Below are 20,465 nucleotides of genomic sequence, written 5' to 3'. Positions count from 1 at the left end.
AAAGCTACAGTACAGTAGTAGGCAAAATACTTTCAGGCCTCCTCCTCAACACACAGCTCACCTGCTCCTGTGAAAAATGAAACACGGCTGAAATATTTAAACCTGTGCTGTGTTTTTTTTTTTTGACTGAGCAGACAAATAAAGGGAGTTATAAACTAAAAGAGGCTACGCAGGGGCAGGTTTGGTGCAGGTTTGTGGAAGAAGGGAAGGTGAGCAGATAAAAGAAGTTTGTGAATTAGCGTCAAAATAAGGACAGGAACAAAGTCAAATGAAGAAGTTTGATTTTCCTGGCTAGACGTGGTCATACATAGCTTCAGTCGATCAAAAATACTGCCAAACCCAGCTGTTCCTATGAGATCAGTTCATTGTGCCTGTTTCCGTCCAGGTAGTAGAGCATTACGCCAGCAAGGCAGTAGCCATTAATTGGAGCTAGTTCCCCAGCTACTGGCAGGCGGCTGCGATACAGTTAAGAAACAGCATTTGACCGTCATAGTGGACCTGAATTGTTTAAAATAGCGTATTGACAGATGGTTTAACCGAGTAGTAAATCTGCTGCTGGCTGGTGTGGTTGCAGAACTTATTTTGTAACCGGCTAATTGCACACGTACCTCGTCAGAAATAGGATAAATATTTCCAATATACACCACGCCCATATTCTACTACCCCCCCCCCCCCCCCCCCCCGTGCCAAGGATACACCGTCATTCTCAGCAGTAAATTTAATGTCAATGCTGCTTAAAGTGTTCGAAAAGGAACAATTCTCAGTTCTGCTTTTCTTATTATGTTAAGCCTATTTTCAAATGGGACCACATGACACCCACAACCCAGGCAGCCTCACACCTCTGGTTGCTCCTTCACTTCACTACAAAGATTCCTTTAAGGTTAACTTTTTGGCTCTTTGTGCCTTTATCTAGGGATAGGATAGTGGATAGAGTCAGATATTGGGGAGAGAGAGAGAGAGAGTGGGGAAAGGAGCCACAGTGCGGATTCAAACCCTGTGCTCTCGCTTGAAGGACTAAAGCGTCCGTACATAGGGCGCACGCACCAACCACTAGGCTTCCTTTGCCCCCCCCCCCCCCCTACTACAAAGCCTTAACCCTCCTTCGAGTCCACGAGTCCGCCTGGTAAAGAGCTTTCTCACTTTTGTCGCTCTAATTCAAAGCAGAGGCCTCTACCTTCAGGGTTTGGGTTGGAACATACTGTCGGGAGCAGCTTGCCCTCCAGATGAGCCAAAGAGCGGCCCGGTTCCCCCGAGGTCACACTCTCCATTTAAAGCTTGAGGACTGGGCTGAGATTCAGCGAGCTAAAGCCGTCCATCTGACACTGCTTTTTATCAAGCTGGCCTGACACACCGGCACAGATTGGAGATTTGTCTCCCTGGCACAGCATCTTTATTTTTTATTTTTTTGGCTTGGTGTCTTAAGTCTGACATTTACTCAACAATCCACTTGTTGTTTCCTCTAAATTCTTACGAGCACGCCGGAAGAAGGGAGGTGGTGTTATTTCATTCAAAGTAATGAGATTTCCCACACACAGAGTTGGAGTTGGAAATAATGACAGCTTTCCAAGTATTTTATGCGTCTTTTCTCAGAATTGCCAATCATATATTGTTGACATGGGAATTGAAATCCCCCTACACCAACACCCTATCCATCATCATTTGACAGTTGCAGTTTTACGAATGGGCGCAGTAGAAAATGATTCATTGCTTTAATATCCTGCATGATTTGTGTGTGTAGTTAAAGGTACCTCAGTCCATCTCCTAATAACACACAGCCAGTCGCTGAACACAAATTTTTCCGCCTGATTGTCAGGGTTTACAGTGGCAGCAGTGATGTATGTGCATATTGACTAGAACCGTTGAATAAGTGCTGAGGATATCTGATGACACCTTCACTTACCGCCCTGCACAGGAGGAGATCAGCCCGCTGGAGAACGCCATGGAAACGATGCAGCTGACCAATGAGAAGATCAGCAGCATGGTGCAGAGGCATCTGAACGATTCCAACCTTCCCATCAACCCCCTCTCCATGCTGCTGAATGGGATCGTGGACCCAGCTGTCATGGGAGGTTTTACCAACTATGAGAAGGTAGGCAGCAAGTTCTTCCAACGTGTTGTAGTCGCATATTGTCTCGATGTGTGCTTTATAGGCTGCGTAAAGAAGCAGTAGCTCAGTCTGTGGGGACTTGGGTCGGGAACCGGGGGGGTCGCTGGTTGAAGTCCAAGTTTGGAAATTGGTCTGGTAGCTGGAGAATAGTCAGTTTGCTTCCTTTTACTTTCCTGAGCACTGACCAGGTGCCCTTGAGCAAGGAACCGACACCCCACCAGCTCAGGAGCGCTCGCTGTGGTCAGCCCCCTCACTCTAACGTCTCTCTATTAATGCATGTTCAAAGGATCCTGTTTGTGCATGTGTGTGTATTTCAGCCTTTTTGTGTGTAGCATGTTCAACAACAGAATTTAAAACTGAATTCCCCCTCGCAGGATTAGTCGATCTTCTTCTTCTTCTTCTTCTTATAAAAGATGTGAATGTAGCCTCTGCTTTCAAAAGTGATGCAAATGGAAGTTAATCAGCACATTTCCCATCAAAATCAAGCATTATATAATTCTGAGGCACGAATCAATTTGTGTTTAACTTGAACATATCAAACCTTATGAAGTGATAGAACACTTTTCTATTCATGATATGCAAGGCAAGTTTATTTATAAAGCACATTTCAACACCAAGGCAATTCAAAGTGCTTCACACGACACATGACAGAGGAAAAAAAGAAATATTCAAATAGAAAATTAAAAAATCACTAAAACAAACAATTCACAATCACGGAGAAGAACCATTCGGACATCCCTTGGCCTTTTTACTACCTCCTTCATATCCCAGGTATGAAGAATATTCAAAACCAACCAAGTCAGAATAAGATAGTTTTTCTCCAAGACTCTCACTCTATGATCCTTAATATTCTTCTCACTGCTCGTCGTATATTGATACCTCTCAACCTCAACATAGTAACTTTGCACTTTAAATGTCTTTGTGTTGTGTTTTTAAAAGTGTTTTTAATACAAGTTGGAAAAGGAGGAGAATTTCTGGGGCGCTGTTGGGGCAGGGGTTAGTGCGCGCGCCCCATGTACGGAGGCTTTGGTCCTCTAGGCGGACGGCCCGGATTCAGGTCCGACCTGTGGCTCCTTTCCCATGTCGTTCCCCACTCTCTCTCTCTGTCTCTCTCTCTCTCCCTGTTTTCTGACTCTATCTACTGTCCTAGCTCTACAATAAAGGCAGAAAAAGACCAAAAACAAATCTTCAAAAAAGAGACAAAAGGAGAATTTCTGTCACTGTTGGGACAGACAATAAAGTTAATCTAATCTAATCTAACATTATTATTTTAAATTATATTCTCGTTAAAAACAACCCATGTCTAATTCTCCTTTTAAACTCTCATCTCTTACATTAAATTTAATGCTTTAAGCACATTTCCAGCGCTCTCCTCGGCTTCTCAGCGTTATACTCTTCATCAGAACTCAGCGGGAAAAAATATATTGAAAGGGAAAGTCTTTTTTTTTTTTCCCTCATTTTTGATTTATAAGAAGAAGTCATAACCTGGATATGTCTTGGTATCCAAGCGTAAATCACAAAGTGAAATAGGTTCATATTGGTCTTATAAAACGATGCAGTATGAGTCAGAGGAGGTTTGACGTGAATTCTTCGCCCTGAGGTCACTTCTTCATCTCAGTGAAATAGTGCAGGTGGTGAAGTAGAGACGGATGCCTTGACTAAACTTTTCTCATCCCAGTCCCGTCTCGTCAGTGTTTTTCTTCTTCTTTCATCGCAAACTTCTCCACATTTCAGATTCTTCCTTGTCTTTTTGACCTGAATTCCCCTCTTCTCTTCCAGTCTTACCAACACTCTCACTCCAGTATCTCTTCTCCGTCCTCCACAGGCTTTCTTCACTGATAAATACACACAAGAACACCCAGAGGACCTGGAGAAGATAGAGAAGCTGAAGGACCTGATCGCCTGGCAGGTGAGACTGAAGTTTGTTATGAGAATCCTCAGACTGAATGTGATCGTGGAAAAGCATCACGCTATAGATTTTAAACCTCCGTCTCGCCCAATATTTCATGGTTATAAAAATAAGTGACACGACGATGACATATTCATTTTCCTTAGCACATGTCAGGAGCAGAGGAAGTCAACCTAAATGCTGATCAAGATTAGGTGCTATAAAGAAGCAGAAGAGGCTAAAAAATGTGATTTGATACCACTTGGCTTTGCCGGCTCTCTTCATCTTGCCTAATTTCAATGAATTTGCTTTGGCCCCTTCACTTAACATTTCAGACCTTCAAATTGTTCTTGCCTTTTAGTGCATGCTAGTTGTTCTTCATCCCATGGTCTGTGTTAATACTTCATTCTGATTGGTTGCAAAGTGTACATTATTTCCCTACAACGAATACCTACAAAGTAGTTCTACTCCAGTGAAGCGGTTACGTCACTGCTTTAAATAGTACACAAAATATCAGCCTGTATCTAAAATCAGTAACCATAGAAACATGGACCCAGTCAAAGTCTTGGTTTACTATTTAATGCAACAAGCTAATGTTCAATTACAACCAGGATTTGGAGAAAACCAAAGCTTAGATAACTGGGAAGCGGCTGAACAAATGAAGTTTCAAAGAAAAAGGGAGACACTAAACAACGGGTAAACAGAATTCATTAAGAAATAAATCATATTTTATACAGAGGGTGTTTCTTCAGTCCCTCATCCTCAAAGCAGATGGACTTCAACGCTGCAGTCAGAACAATGCCCATCTTAACTTACTGATACTTTTAATCACATGTCACAATCATCTCATATCCAAGCTAAAGACTTAACTGACGTATACAGTGCCGATCATTTGTTGGTGAAAATCTTAAAAAATGAAAATAAATAAAAAAGAGACGTGCGGCTGAGTCCGCGTCCACACATCACAGAACAACACAGAAAACATGACGGCTACTTTACTGACTTGATGACTTATTTTGAGTCATTTTGGTCAGATACAGCCAGAGCACGCCAGGATTTTTTGATAACGGAGGCGTTATACTTCATGTCCACGCTGTGTACCCAACATGAGCTTGTGCTCATGCATGAAGTGTAACGTGCCAAAGCACACCTCTTCCAACTGTGACAGGGTGAAGGAAGTGTACTTTGAGGGTGAAGCTTGCTTAGGCTACATATATTGAAGGTCTACTTTGTGCAAAGTTTCCTTTATTATTTGCTAATATTAGTCATTGTCTCATAAAATAGCCTCACCTTTTTTACTTCACTACTAGAGTAGTAAACAACCTAGCATCTCAGTTTGACATTTTCCCCTCATATTGTTCTTTAAGTGTATAGTATTAGCATTTTTTCGCTAATATACATAATAATAATAACACAGGAAACTTGTGCCCTAACGATAAGGACAAGCTCAGTGAAGAAACCTGAAATGTGGCCACAACAACCCACTCAACCCAATACTTCCTACTCTACCACGAGGCCCCTATTGGCCCCATAAACCAGCTGTGTGGAGAGATAGGCAGCGAGAGCCGAGACATCACGGCGGTTTTTCCCTTCACTGGTGTTTGGTTTCATCTCAGTAAAATGGGTATTATTTTGTAGAGCGTTATTATGTTAGGGTGCCATCGGGCATAGACACTATCAATAAAAACCTGTTGTTCATCTTAATTTGAGTCTCTTTAATGTACATTAAACGCAGCACTCGCTAAAGGTCCTACAGATGGTAAGTCAGAACATCTGAGAGTCCTTTATAGACGCAGCAAGAGTTTGAAGGCTGAAGGATGCTTGTTCCATTCTGCCTATTGTGGCATTTGTATATATATGTCACCTAACTAAAGCACCACTGCTGCTGCTGCTGCAGAATAAAGTCACTCTCCAAGGTTACAGCTGCAAATATAATGTGGATTGAAGAACTCATGAGTACACTGCAAAGAGTGTCCAATGACGGTAACTGAGGAGAACGGGAGGGGGAAAGTGCCGTGGAGAGTTCAGTGGAGATAATAGCGAGGGAGAGTGCTGAAGCAAACATTCTGAAGTTAGGGCGGATGCTCGGATGCTGCGTGAAGAGACAGCGAGAGATCAGGACTGGCGGTTTTGCGAAGCTCTGCACCCTCCGCGAGCCTGAGAGAAGTGCACACACAGCAGGCAAAAAGGAAAAAAAAATGCACACACACACATTGTTAGAATACATTGAAACATGTTCTGTTTAATTGTTATTATGAAAAGTCTTTTTTTTTTCTCCTCATCTTTGATTAATAGACCCCTGGCTATTCTCCCTCATCATCCTCCCTCAGGGATATTTTAGAAAGCTGCACTGTGGTTTTTATGCTTTTCTTTTATGTCTTTTATCACTCTCTCCTAACTCCATAGCTTTGAACTGCGGGTCACTTTAATACCAAGAAGCCAAACTCTTGGTTTACCCAGGAAATTGAGCACAGATACAACAACCTTCTGTTTTCTGCTTTCCTATTGCAAGCTGCAAAGAAAAGGCGACGTCAACTGAGTGTGCAATAGTTTCTCCTCTCTCCATTCTTGTAAAATAGGTCAACTTTGTGCTCTCTCCGGAAGAACTCCCCCGAATCTGGAAAGTTAGGCGCTGTTGTTTGAGAAACCTTTCGTCTTGATAAGAATGATGACTCACACAGGAATGTGTCGGTCTTATTGGCCTCTTTATTTTTTGTAGCTTGATCTCCTACATGTTTTTTTTTTTTGTTTTACAGAAGAGGTAACTCTTTTCTTTGTCTTTTTTTTTTCTGTATAAGTTTGCTTCTTTACTTTCCTTTGTTCATGTGTTGAATATATGTGAACATGGTGGAAACGAAGGATCCCTTTGACTGAAGTAGAAGGTGTCAAAGAAGCCGAGGGAAATCTAAAAATAAACACGTCGTGGCATCATTACTCCAGGAAAGAAGTGAATCTCACACATGCGTTATATCTGATAAAGTCTGAATATGTAACGAGATTTCACCTTTAATGCCTGTCTTTTATTTTTACATCTATTTTAAAGCGAAGGTGTCGAATGATAATGTGTTAACGGCTAACTTTGCTTCAAAGATTTGTGTTGCTTCCCTAGTGATGCTCAGATCGGGAAAGAGACAAATCCATTCCAGTATCAGTTTTGAGATTTGGCCTGGATTTAAATATTGTTAGACATCACACTGCACTTTTTGGTGAACTGATCCTCCACCCACAGTCAGTGCTAGGAGCTCTGATGAAGTCCCATGTCAAGATAAACAAGTCTCCCTGTCTCTGTGAGCTCTGCCAGGTTCAACATGTCCTTGAAATGATGATGCTATGTATCTCCCAGACACACAAGAGAGTCTCAGATGAAGTGGTTTGGTGTTGTCTCAGACGTGACATGTCATACAGGAAGCAGACACGTGTTTGCAAAACATTCATAGAGGGAACCTTTTGAAGAGACGACTAATACCTTTCTCACACATGCACAAAGAGAGGAGAGGTCAGAATGAGTGGGTGTGGTGATGACACTTATATACTGCGACTTCTGACTTCTGTATTTTCCAATCTTTAGTTGCATCCAATTGCACGTAGCATTGATATAAAAGGCAGAAAACTGTTACTATAGAGTCGGACTATGTCACTTTGTTTGTCTTATTTTGATTTCTGCAGCGACTTTCTTACATCCCACCTGTTCAATGTGTGAACAAGCAACTCAGGAAGATATTAGGCGCAGGCCGTCCTGGAAAATTCTTCAAGAGTGCATGTGTGATAACAGCTACAAGCAAATTTTTTTTGCCAAACATTCACACAGGGAACAACTTTTAAAGATTGATTTTTTTGTTTTTGAAGTTTGATGTAAAATCCCTGTCGGAGCCGGCGTGCTTGTTTAGCTCCCGTCTCGAATCCGACTAAATGAGACAAATGAAGGCGAGCCTGCTTCAGTGAACAAACTAAGAGGTTTCAAATGAGCCAGTGTGCACTCTTATTCTGAGACATCCATTGTCCTCCTCGTCCAGTAATCAGAGAGGAAATGAGCAACTGGAAATCAGGAAATTAGGTATTGTTTAACGGCTGGCAAATTCAAAGTCGGAGTTTTCTGTGATTTTACAAATATAGAGACTGATGACTGAATGAGTAGCTTAATCTTCTCACTGCAGCATGATCCACTCTAAGGTTGCCTAAGGTAGCTGAGTGACTTATAAATTGAATCACAGATTTAATCCAGACCTCTGACGTACACAAAAAGCATTTTAACAGAATTTTTCAGTTTTCTTCGATGATTCTCTTTTCGTTTCTGCTCATGGTCCAGCAGTTTCTTAAATGATAGAGTCTGCTGGGAGTCATAACTGGCTGTGTACTTCTCTGAGACCTATCTGACCTCCACGAAAGGTTCTTAATAAGTCATCTCGGCCTTAATACCAGTCTTCTCAAAGGCTATTTGTCCGTCCCAGCACTCCAGGGTGTGGCTGAGACCTGTTTTCACACCGAGCATTAGAGAGAAAAAATAGACTGACCGGCTCTGCTAAAGGAAAAACACTGGGCTCAGAGAGACACTGCTGATTTTTAAACAACAAATGCTTTCATTACTGTTATCATAAGAAAACAATCCTGCGACGATGTATCCTGGAAGTACATTCATTTAAAAAAAACTGTTGACTTTGTTGAAGTAGTTTCCATACTGTCTCAATGAAACCTCAATTATTTGCATTCTTATTAGCATGCTTGCTTTTTTCTTAAGATTTTTTAAAGATTTTTTTTTTTTTCTTTTGGGGGGGGGGGTGTTTGTGCCTTAATGGGAGCGATACAGATATAGACTGTAAATATTAATGGACGAAGCCTGAGTGTTTCAGCCATCTGTTCCTGCAGAGGGGGCTCAGGAGGCTGGAGCTGAGGCGGGTTTTAATCCCCCTGATGAACCGTTACATCGCACCCACCTGTCAATCATGTCAGCTAGGCGCCTTACTATGGATAACACATACCGTTTTCTAAATCAAAACAAAGCCGTTTCAACAACAACAACAAAAAAGAATTCCCTGTACAGTGTGTGCTCATGATGACAATATCTAATCAGACTTTTATCGTTTTTTGCAGTACGCATGTTCGAACCAATACATTGTAATCTGTGCGTGTATTTAAGGATTGCATTTCCAGGTATCCATTATGTAATAAACTGATATTTACCTCTTTTTTTCATTATGTAATATCTTTACTGATGTCATCGATCAGAAACCTGCCATCTCCGTTAGACTGCTAAAAAGAACTTAAAAGTTGGTACATTTAGTTAGGCGATTGAATATGTGTGTGTGTGTGTGTGTGTGTGTGTGTGTGTGTGTGTGTTGGCAACCTTGAGCACAAGTGTTTTCCATTGAGCTTATCTCTGTGCAGCCACCAAACAGGATTCTGTTGCCATGCCGCCACTCAGTCGCTCTCAATCATCCTCAGGTCTATAAAAAGATGTGGGTATCCTGGGAGACGTGAATCTTGCCTCAGCTTTCACTCTCGCTGTTTTTTCTTCTCCCAGTTTTTTTTGTTTGTTTTTTTCTACCCTTTTTGACTCACAACACTTGGTCCCTCTCACTCCCCCCCCCCACACACTCCCACTCACTCCCTCTTTCTCCTTAACTCCTTTTGTCTTCTCCTAACTCCCTTCCCTTATTCTTTCTCCACCTCTTTCACTATTACGGCTATTACGCCGCTGCTCTCCCCTCTTCCTGTGATGATGGAGGTGATCAATATCAGGGGAAATCCTCGCAGGGTGTCTGCAGCCTTCTCTCATTTATCTTTCTCTGTCAGAGCTTTGGATCTGTGGAGCAGAGTACAGTAACTGAAAGTGAAAAATCCTGGATTTAAGACACCATGATCCATACTCAGTGCTTTTTTTTTTTTCTCCAGGTGATGTGCTCACTTTGTGCTTCACCTGTTTTAAGATGCTGTTTAATGTATTAGTGCAGTGTTGTTACTCATAGCTGAAAACCTCATAGATGTGTGCTCCTGCGGCTCCTTGTTAATAAGCCCACCGCATGTTGGAATGTGCGTAAATAAAACATGCACCGTTTGAGATTATTGCCAAAGGTTGCATCATGAAGCTGAATTGAAGTTATGTGCCAGCTGAGTGAAGTCAGCTCAGACTGTAACCCGCTGTGAGGGGCCAGTTTGCCCTCAGAGGAAAGGAAGAAAGGCGAGCAGTCTCAGGGGAATAAGAGGTTAGCACACACACACACACACACACACACAGAGAGAGAGAGAGACCCCTCTCCTCTCTGGCCTACCTATCTGAGATACTTCACACACTTCTTTGTACTCTGAGCAGCTCCTTTTTCTTCCATTTGCTCAGGGCTGAGGCAAATTTGTTAGCTGTGAAAGCTACTGTACTTAAAACCAGATGTACTAGATGCACTCTGCGGCTCAGGCTCTCCTTGTTTTTGTTTTTTTAAATGTGCAAATGCACCACTCTGACTGGGACCAATTTAATATAAAGGGCTAAATTACGTCCGCTCTAATGTGGTTTGTTGTTTGTATGTGTTTACTTATTCATAAGCATAAAAGCATAAGCGGCTTTCCTTTTAACTTTAACAATATTTCTCACTTATGGAAGTGAGAAAGTCTGGGGATATTTTTACTGTTGCCATGGGAGGGAGGGTAGGATTGGCTTTTTAAAAGACTGCTGAGTGGAACATCTTTGCTGGTTTCTGGTGATTTGTTTTTGTGTACTCTGCTGTACCACAGTGGAAAATGGCAAAATGCATTAGAACACCTGGTTTTGAAAAAAAAAAAATGCAAAAACCCTGTGATTTCAACCAGAAAAGTGGAAGAAGAAGAAGAAAAAAAATCCCTCATTTGCAGGCTCCCTGAGGGATACTTCTTCCTCCTCTTGCCAGGTTTAGTCAGCAGAGCTTGCTGACACTGACTGTGGCTCTGGGGTTTCCTAATTACTAGTTTTCTGCAGTTTCAGTCGCTCTGTCTCCCCCTCTCCCTCTCGTCGTCTACCTGAGCTGCCTCTGTTTAGATTCTGCTTCCTTCAGTTCTGAGAAGCAGCAGCAGCAGCAGCAGGAAAAGGGTGCAGTGCGTCGTTATTTGTGTTGGAAGTTGAGAGGAAAACATCCATGTCATGCAGTACATGTCTTTGCATATCGTCTCTCCAGGTTGCCTCATTTTGTTGTTAAATTTACCTGTGTTGTGTTTTTTCTTTTCTTTTGGTGATGGGAGGTAGGAGGGAGGGATGCCATGGCAACAGCCTGCTCTAATGTAGTCTTTTTTCCACCTGCATATTGTTGCGGCGAGATGTCCTCTCTGTGCACTCACACTGATGTGCATTCACTGCTCGTGCTCAGTATGCATAGCCCAGAGGTCAAAAGTTATGTGTGTTAAATTGGATGTAAAAAAAAAAAGCATATTCCTCCGATATCTGCAGATGCAGAAGCTACATTTAGAGTCCTATCTCTCCAGGATATGTTGAATGAAGGTTGGTTTCTTAAACCTCTGTTTCCCCCCCCAACGCCAGATCCCACACCTCGCCGAAGGTGTTCGCATCCACGGAGAGAAGGTCACCGAGGCGCTGAGGCCTTTCCACGACCGCTTGGAGGCCTGCTTCAAGCAGCTGAGGGAGAAAGTGGAGAAACAGTACGGAGTAAAGACCCTGGTAAGAGCTTTTGTCTGTTTGTGACCTTTCTGTTACATGAAAAGTGCGTCCAGCTGAAGTGTGGATGCATTAACCCAGCACTAATGGAACCTACAGCCTTTTTTTTTTGGGGTGTGTTTGGCCAGAGATTTCCAGGAAGTTCAAATAAATACGAAAAACCAATAAGGAATACATTATTAACGATTCTGGTCTTCCATTCCCTTTTATTTGGTCAAGGATGCAACTGTAACAATTTGTATTCCTCTGTAAGGGGCACAACTTACCGGTTAAGCCCCCTGCACACTGGGTGATGACTTCTCATTGATATTTATGGTCTTAGTCTCGTCTCGGTCTCGGTCTCTCGCTACCTTGGTCTTGGTCTTGACACAGTCTCGATCCCTAAATGTCTTGGTCATGTCTCGATCTGTCTCGATGTTCAGACGCCAGAACAGTTTGATCTTTAGATTTAACGCAAAGAAAAAAATCAAGAAGACCACAGGTACAGAAAGATGTGGCAAAGATCGCTACGGCAACACACACACACACACACACGGCATACAGTGGTGAAGCGTTTTTTGGATCTCCTTTTTTATGCAACCTTTTTTTTAAACAAAAGAAAATCAACTTTGTAAAAATGAAGTAAATAAATAGTATAAAAACATCACTGAGAAAAAACTTGGGACATTTGATGGTATTTCTTTGTGCTGATGGCAAGATAGAAACCATAAAAAAATAATATTTTCTCATGATATACCATCTTTGAGTTTCCAGGTCCTTTACAGTAAGTCTTTAAAAAATGCACTTATATTTTTCATGTCAGGCGCACTTTCACTTTCCGCTGAAGTCAGCTCATATATACTGTATAGCAGGAATGCTGCCGGGGACTTCCTCCCATCTCTCTCCTGCTTTTAAGATTTAATTGTTGCCTGGCCGAGCTTTCTCCCTCCATCGTGCCTCAGGTGAAGGAGGCCTCGCTCAGTTTAAAGAGAGAGGTTGGTGACCTTTCAAAGGAGAGAATAGCACGTCGCTTTTCTGGGATGTGATAATAAGGTTATCCTATCAGATGTGTGACGGCCCCTTTTCTTCACTTGAAAGAATTATTTTAATGCAGGCCGGTTCATTATTAGAGCTGCTGTCACCAGATTTTTTTTTATTCCAACTGGCTCTTTTTACAGAAGCACAGGAATGAATAGTACCATCAAAATTCTTAAAAACTTTGTGTCCAGTTATGCAAACTACTGTACACCTGCACACGATAATACCTGGTGTTACGAGCTACCACAGCTCAACAGAAGAAGTGTTTACATAAGCTCAAGTCTTCGCTGATAGCTGACATGCCATATAAAGTAATGACACGTTCAGAAAACCTCAAAGAGATATTTACTTGTAAAAAAAAAAATGTGAACTTTACTTTTTACATAAGAAAACATCGTCATTGTATGAAATTCTTTCCGAACACATGTCAAAATGATCCTGTAAAGTGTATTTTTAAAAACTGATGAAACCACCTCTTTGGAAGGAAACTGCTGAAGCCAAAGTAGAAGAGCTCTCTCGTTTCTTCACCCTCCGGCATAAAAACAGCATTTTATTTTCATCTCACCCTTACCTGTAATTTAAAAAAAAAAAACCTCACTTCGCTTCACATTTGTTCTTTTTTGTGCGATTCATAGCTTCACAGCAGCAGAGACTCTGTGAATGTGGTTTTCGTTGTGTGTGTCTTATCACATTATTTTAAACTGAAATGTACAGAAAACGACCCGATTACCATCAAATCTAAAACTATATTCTGCACGTTGTCTGAAAAAGAAGAGCTGTCGTAACTCTATGGTCACCATCATGTGGACATTTCTTAAATGTAATCACAACTAATGGCACAGTTACCATCAGCAAACGATTCCCAGGAGTCTCAGTTTTACTTTGAGTTTGATGCCAATTAGCGCTGGATAGCAACTTAACATACTTGCCAAGGATGGTGACTGTGACACCATTCACTTTCAACATCATGATAGTAGTATTTTAGAGCCATTTGTCATACTGACATCAGCCCTGGCAGTGCTGTAGTATAGCCTCTCAGACTCTTAGAATCAGTATTTTCTGCAAGAGATATTTAGGAAGGAAGAACAGCCTGTGTCCTGACATGAATCTACAAGTATGAAGCATTCTTTGTCTTTTAACTAAAAAAAAAATCTTCTCTTTTTTTTTTCCCTCTGCGGTGTCAGCCGACAGCAGATGAACGGCGGGGGCCCCGTCCTCACTCCATGGTGCGCTCCTTCACAATGCCCTCCTCCCAGAGGCCGCTCTCTGTGGCTTCAGTCACCTCCATCTCCTCTGACAACTCCCCCTCCAGGCCCGGATCGGATGGGTAACACTTGGTTTACTGTTTGTCAGGGCGTAAAACACCATACTTTTTTTTATCTATCCTACTCTGCTTTGGCTTTTCTCTTTAGAGCAGCTTAAGAAATGTTTTTTTTTTTCTTAGAATAAACCCTGCCATTATTCCAACATATAAGTCTCAGGATTAAGACTTAAATGGATTTTTCTTTCAAAAGCAAGAACAAATCATGTATGCTGTTTAGTTGAGTTCATGAAGACTGTGTTCCACCAGATAAGAAAACACTCTTTTCCACTTTGTTCTTGCTGTTTCCTCTGATGGAGGAGTACCTCAGCATCTTTTCAAGCGTGAGTCAGTGTCTTATATAAAGTTCGAGGCTTAATGAAGCTTGTATTAAAATTAAAACATCCACACAGAAATCCGGCTTGCTTCCAGTTCCGGTGAAAGATTGATAAGGATAGCTCAGATGCACTGGCCAAGTCGGAAAATGAACGCTCTTTGATTGGACCATTATCCTATTCTCTTTATTTCAGTTTTGCCCTGGAGCCTCTCCTGCCAAAGAAGCTGCACACCAAGTCTCAGGACAAGCTGGACCGGGACGAGCCCGACAGAGGGGGCAAGGAGAAGAAGAAGGAGAAGAGGAACAGCAAGCACCAGGAGATCTTCGACAAAGAGATGAAGATGACCGAGATCCCTCTGCAGCCTGCTGAAGCGGTCATACTCTCAGAGACGGTACTGAACTTACTTCACCTTCTTTCTCTACATCCCTTTTGAAAACTGATCTCCACCCAGAAAGTCTTTGTAAACGAAGATAAACCAGTGACTGAGCCAGACTTAAAGCAGCCCGGTTGACTTTAGACTATAAACCACTGATTTAGTAGATGAGCCATGTGAAAGGGGACATCACAGTGTACATACTTTAATATAAAAAGGGGAGTGGTCTCTGCTAAATAAGGTCTTCTTTTTCCAGCTTTTCTTCCTGACGTCACATTTCTACCTGTGCCTGTGTTCTCTTTGCATTCTACATACCTTAACTCCCGAGCCCCTCCCCTCTCTCTCTCTCTCTCTCTCTCTCTACATGTCCCAGGTATCACTGCATGCCCAGTGGGAATGCTCCCCCACTAGCGTCATTAAGATAAGAGCAGGAATGGGATCCGAAAGAGGCCCCTGGGAGCAGTGGAGCCTCCTGCCTCAGGGGTCAAGGGTAGAGCACTCAGGGGTCTCTGATAGTTCCTTAGAAGCTGTAGGAACACACACATCAATAAAAGAGCTTTTTTCTGCCACAATACAAATTGCAATTTTATGTTTCAGTGTTCCAAAAAAAGAAACAGCCCTGACTGACGTGTCATGTTATTTTCATTGCCTCCCCCGTGGCTGACAGTTTGAGGCTGGCCAATTACAAAGCTGTTTGTTAATGTAGCCTACAGTGTGGAGGGGCCCCGAGGACATCTCTTTTTATATTCAAATCTCAGCCATAATAAAGCTCCGAGAAACAGTGATTTGTGACCACAAATAAAAAAGTGCAACCCAAGGATCACATTCATCCAAATAGTGTCTCCTTCAGGAATACAAGCAGCCAACTCAAAACACAGGAACGCACACACACACACGCATCAACACACACAAATACACACACACAAACATATAAACACGAGACCCAAAGGAGATATGAAACCAATTTTTGCTACTTTAAATGATCGTTTGTTTTTCAACTCGACTCATTTTGCACAAAGTAAAGTTGTTTTCAGTTCTGTTTTTATTGACCGGTTGTATAATTTTAATTGTTTTTATTTAGAGCTTCCAGTAATGACTCGGTCCTTTACACCAGTTAAATGTTGTCTTTCTTCCTTTCTTATCACACAGATCAGCCCGCTGCGGCCTCAGAGACCCCGGAGTCAAGTTCTCAACCAGATCGGTGTAGACCGCCGCCTCTCTGTGTCCCCTGGACCCCCCTTGTCTTCCTCAAACCCCTCCTCTTCACCAGGGCCCCCACCCATCACCCCCAGGAGCAAACTCTCCTTCAGCCTGCACACTGTTTCCAGTAAGAAAACCCCCTGCTTTTCTCTCATTAAGACTGCTGTTGTATCATCTTTAATAATCTCTGTGAGCCCTCTCTGCTGAACTGGGACTTTGTTGCATCACTGTTACCACATACTGTACATCGCTGTGCTCTGTTTGGCCTAAACCATAGCGCTGTGTAGCATCTTAGCTCCACTTCTTTTAATGAAACAAGAAAAACTCTTAGTGTTATATACCTACCTTTAAGTTGATCTCTGTGTCATTAACTGGCTGCTGATGAAGAATCACGCGTTATTGGCTCAGTGTGCATTGGAATATACATTCTGCTTTAAATTCACATGGGTTGATTTCTCCCTAAGAGGTTTGAAATCAAACATTTCACCTGAAAAAAAAACACTTGCAGAAAAACTGGTAAAAATGATCGGCATCAAATCTATTAAAGCCATCAAATATACAGTTTTGTTTTCAGCCATGTGACCCAGTCCTGCTCCAATCAAAGGGAACCCTGGAGACACAATGCTTCATAAACTAAAATTAGAAACAAAAAACAAAAATCCATTTTCTAACTCATTTGACCTTCATGTGTATGTTAAGTATACTGTGAGTGTCATCCTCTGACACGTTGTTTCCTCAAAACATTACACATAGTTAGTCTTAATGACATCAAGTTCGAGTCCAAACTGAACTGCCCGTGTAGGAGGATGATGATGATGATGACTATGATGATGATGATGATGATGATGATGATGATGATGATGGTCGTGGTGCTCTCTCTCCCAGGTCAGGAGCTAAACGGGATGGGCCTCTCTGACAAAGGTGAAATCCCTCCTCCACTGCCGATGAAAGGATGCACGGCTGATTACGGCAACCTGCTAGATAATCAGGACTTGACGAGTCCCACGACGCCTCCACCGCCTCCGCCACATCCGAGGGTAGGTGTTTTAATTAGGGCTGAGAGAAGCCCTGTAATGATCCACAGCACTTTTAATGAAGCAAGACGCGGCGGCACGCACTTGACATTAGGGTTAGCCTCCTCCTCTATCCTTCACCCAGAAACTTCCTGTACTCGTGTGCTCATATGTTCATGTGTGTGTGTGTGTGTGTGTGTGTGTGTGTAGATTCATGTTTCACACTGTGCCTGTTCTGCATGTGAACCTCATATGTGCCACAGAACAGCGTAAGCATCAGTCAGTAAGCAGCGAGGGCCTCCACCCCGCCTGTCCACCCTGCTGTTATTTATACTTCTTCCCCCTAGCCGGCCCGCCGCTCAGACGTGATTGATTGGATGATTACTTTGCCTCTTACGTCCATCAGGAGCCCTCCTGCTGTTCATCAGCGGCTCGTCTCTCCACACTCACCGACGTCTTCTCTCGCCGTCCTCTCGTCACACCACAAAGTTAACTAATCTTATTTATCGGCTGTCACAGCGCCGTGGACAGGTAGTAAAACGTCGCCTCTGCAAGCAGAGTGGCAGCAGCCTGACAGAAGTGTAGTGCGAGCAGATGGTCTCAGGCTGAGTGACAGGCGCTATTCATTTGTAGTCCTTGAAGGAGGCAGGGGGGAGGTCAGTGACGAACACTACTCCCTGTGACTTGTCTCACTTTGTGAACTCTGATGTCTGAGAAAAACATGAAGGTCAAGGAAGGAAAATGTAAGCGTGTCGATTTCTTCTGACTGGATTGAAATGATATACTGTTTTAATCAGGAGGATGCCAATTTTGACTCCTAAACTTGAGTATTGGTTGATTCCAAGTAGCCCTCTGATATGAGTGCAGTGATATAAAATAACACACTGCACTCATTTCATGGCTTTCGGTAATAAGTAGCATAATCCAGTGTTGAAAAATTGAGCTGATGGTGAAGTAGAAAAAGCTGCAGTTCCTCTGGTGTTTACTGGCTTTAATCCCCATCAGGTCCATTATTAAAACACCTGTTTTTACAGCAGACAAAACATGTTTACAGCATGTTTAGAGACCTAAACGGTTCTTATCTCTATCGCTAATGTCTTCATTGGTTAAAACTGTAGACAGTGTGAATCTTCTTTAAATTCGTCCATGTTGATTATATTAAAGCTAAGAGGTAGGTTAAGTTAAGCATGATAAGAGGCTAGGCTTCACTTTAGCTAAATCCTGTTATTTACATTAAACTGTCTGCTTTGTTTCGTGTTGTTTTCATATATGCTAATTAGATTCTAGACTTGTTAGATGGACCTGTTTCAGCTACCAAGAAATTCAGTCAGCCCGCATAAACTCTTCTTCTCTGCCTGGTACTCGAAAGTTAGTTTGCATTTCCAATATGGAGTTAATACTGCCTTTTCCGAAACCGATGTGTGACATCACTGGGACAGCGTCCATGTTTTATACAGTCTTGGCTGCACTAACCCTCTTTTGATTCAATACGGTTGTTAATATTAAATTACCGTATTGGTCTGAATATAAGACGACCCTGATTATAAGACGTCCCCCGTTTTTCAACACTCACATTTAGAAAAAAAGATTTGCAGACCAGATCTTGTTTTTATAAAGAACTTCATTTTATTTGAAATAACAATAAAACACATTTAATTAAACACCTGTTGTATTAATAATTAACATACCGTATTAATTGGTATAGGCCTACGGCACTTTTCAAAACAAAGTGTTTCTCAAGGGCGAACTATGTACAGTATGATTCAAAATTAAAATCGATTAAGAATCAAGCAATATTATCAACATGTTTTTAACATTTTTAAATAACAGAGAAAATACAGGCCACATCTTTAACTAAACTAAAGCTTGCCAAACTTCTCCTCCGATGTCTCCTATTCCTCACACACGTCCTCCGCCCCGCTGTGTTCGCTCTCACTGTCATCGCTCCCCTGCTCCTCCAAGAGCGCGTCATGTGTATTGACATTTAAAGGGACAGGCGAACAATTAGAGCTGCGCTCTGAATACTAGACCCCGAATATAAGACGACCCGACTTTTTTGGACCTATTTCGATGGGGAAAAAGGCCGTCTTATATTCGGACCAATACGGTACCTGGTTCTGTTTGCTGCAGGAATCCTAATCTAAACCAAGCTGAACATCTAGAAACAAGTTAAGCTAATATTAGCATCTTGCTGATGCCCAATCCTGATACCAGTATCAGAATCAGTGGTGGTTTCAGGTTTTCTCCTGCAATACCAACCTGTTCTTTGGCTAACATGAGGAGGAAAACTAAGCCTTCATGTAACGATAAGTCATCAACTAATCATACTGTGTATGTGTGTTGGGTAAGCTGACCATGGCTGTATTGACAGATCTGTCACTCAATTCTAGACTGACAGCAGTTAATAGTCCCTATGTGAGAAAATAGCAATTTCAAGTTAACTTTGTTTTCTGTTTGCAGCATCTTCCTCCTCCTCTGCCCAGCAAGACCCCTCCTCCTCCTCCTCCAAAGACCACCAGGAAACAGGCCTCCATCGATTCAGGAATTGTACAGTGAACAAAAGACGCTGACAGTAGGACCAAACAACACACTGACAACACGACAAAATGAAACAACTGTAAACGCTCCCCCTACTTTTAAAAAAACTGTTTTTTTTTGTTTTTTTACCCACACATTCCTCGCTCCCTGTTTCAGCTTGACAAGATGAATACCTCACTGCAGCCCGCCCCTTCTGATCATCATCAGATGTTTTTTTTTGTTTTTTTTTCCTCTCATGTTGCCTTCAGTTTGACGATGATGCAGTCTGCAGCAGGGAGCATGTTGCACACACACGAGCAGTCACTGAATTTATTGATGCTGTCTCAGATACCACTTCAGGACTTTATCAGGACATTCACACAGATAAGCTTGGACCACCTGCTCCCCAAACCTCACCAAATCTCAAGTATAGAGAGCTCATTCAAGAATAATTCCAATTTCCAATATTCCCACTATGTACAGAGGTTTGTATATAGGATTTTATTTTATTTCAGGTTTTTTTTTGTATGTGATTTGATTTCTCTTTTTGTATTAACGTATCATTAGCTTAAGTGGCATTTATATGAAACAAAAAAGGGCTTGTAGGTTTAGAATTGACAGGGACTTGACAGAATTGGATCATGGATTTTATTGGTTAAAATTTTTGGAGTGCACATACAACTAACTCCTATCATCGTTCAGACCTTGTCCTAGATTTGCTGTAACCTTGGCTTTCCATTATATTGACTTTTCCCAATTCACTACTGACATGACTTCTGAATAAACTTCCAAATGTATGTATTTTTACGGATAAGTTGTCTGCCTCATTATTTTTGCTCTACCGCAAGAGATGCCGGAAATAGAAGCGTGCGAAATCCAAACAGGAACGACCTGCACATGTTCCCTCGCTCGGTAACGCCGCTGTCTGCCCGCATGTGTGACAGCCATCAAAACCAGCCTCTTCATTATCAACACACAGGCCATTTATACCGCCATACAATGACTTTCATATAGGCTAATGCAATTACATTTCCATAATGTGCCCGCTCACAAAGCCCCCATTTCTCTTTTTCAAAGCT

At 42.1% G+C, this 20,465-nt stretch overlaps 1 protein-coding gene across 2 annotated transcripts in view; it reads left to right on the top strand.

Moving 5' to 3' along the window:
* The window catches only part of dock1 (dedicator of cytokinesis 1), a 201,838-nt gene extending 181,645 nt beyond the window's left edge, over positions 1 to 20,193 (top strand). For both annotated transcript variants that reach the window (XM_061028646.1, XM_061028645.1), the window contains exons 45-52: positions 1,913 to 2,089; positions 3,933 to 4,016; positions 11,494 to 11,631; positions 13,830 to 13,972; positions 14,476 to 14,674; positions 15,806 to 15,983; positions 16,742 to 16,893; positions 19,330 to 20,193. In XM_061028646.1, the coding sequence (XP_060884629.1) occupies positions 1,913 to 2,089; positions 3,933 to 4,016; positions 11,494 to 11,631; positions 13,830 to 13,972; positions 14,476 to 14,674; positions 15,806 to 15,983; positions 16,742 to 16,893; positions 19,330 to 19,425 (1,167 nt within the window). In that variant the 3' untranslated portion in view covers positions 19,426 to 20,193. The remainder of the gene's footprint in view (positions 1 to 1,912; positions 2,090 to 3,932; positions 4,017 to 11,493; positions 11,632 to 13,829; positions 13,973 to 14,475; positions 14,675 to 15,805; positions 15,984 to 16,741; positions 16,894 to 19,329) is intronic.
* Positions 20,194 to 20,465: the final 272 nt, after the last annotated feature.

The sequence above is a fragment of the Labrus mixtus genome, chromosome 21, assembly GCF_963584025.1.
Source record: "Labrus mixtus chromosome 21, fLabMix1.1, whole genome shotgun sequence".
NCBI lineage: Eukaryota > Metazoa > Chordata > Actinopteri > Labriformes > Labridae > Labrus > Labrus mixtus.
The sequence above is the reverse complement of the archived record's forward strand: the minus strand, read 5'-3'. Positions and strand labels throughout refer to the sequence as shown.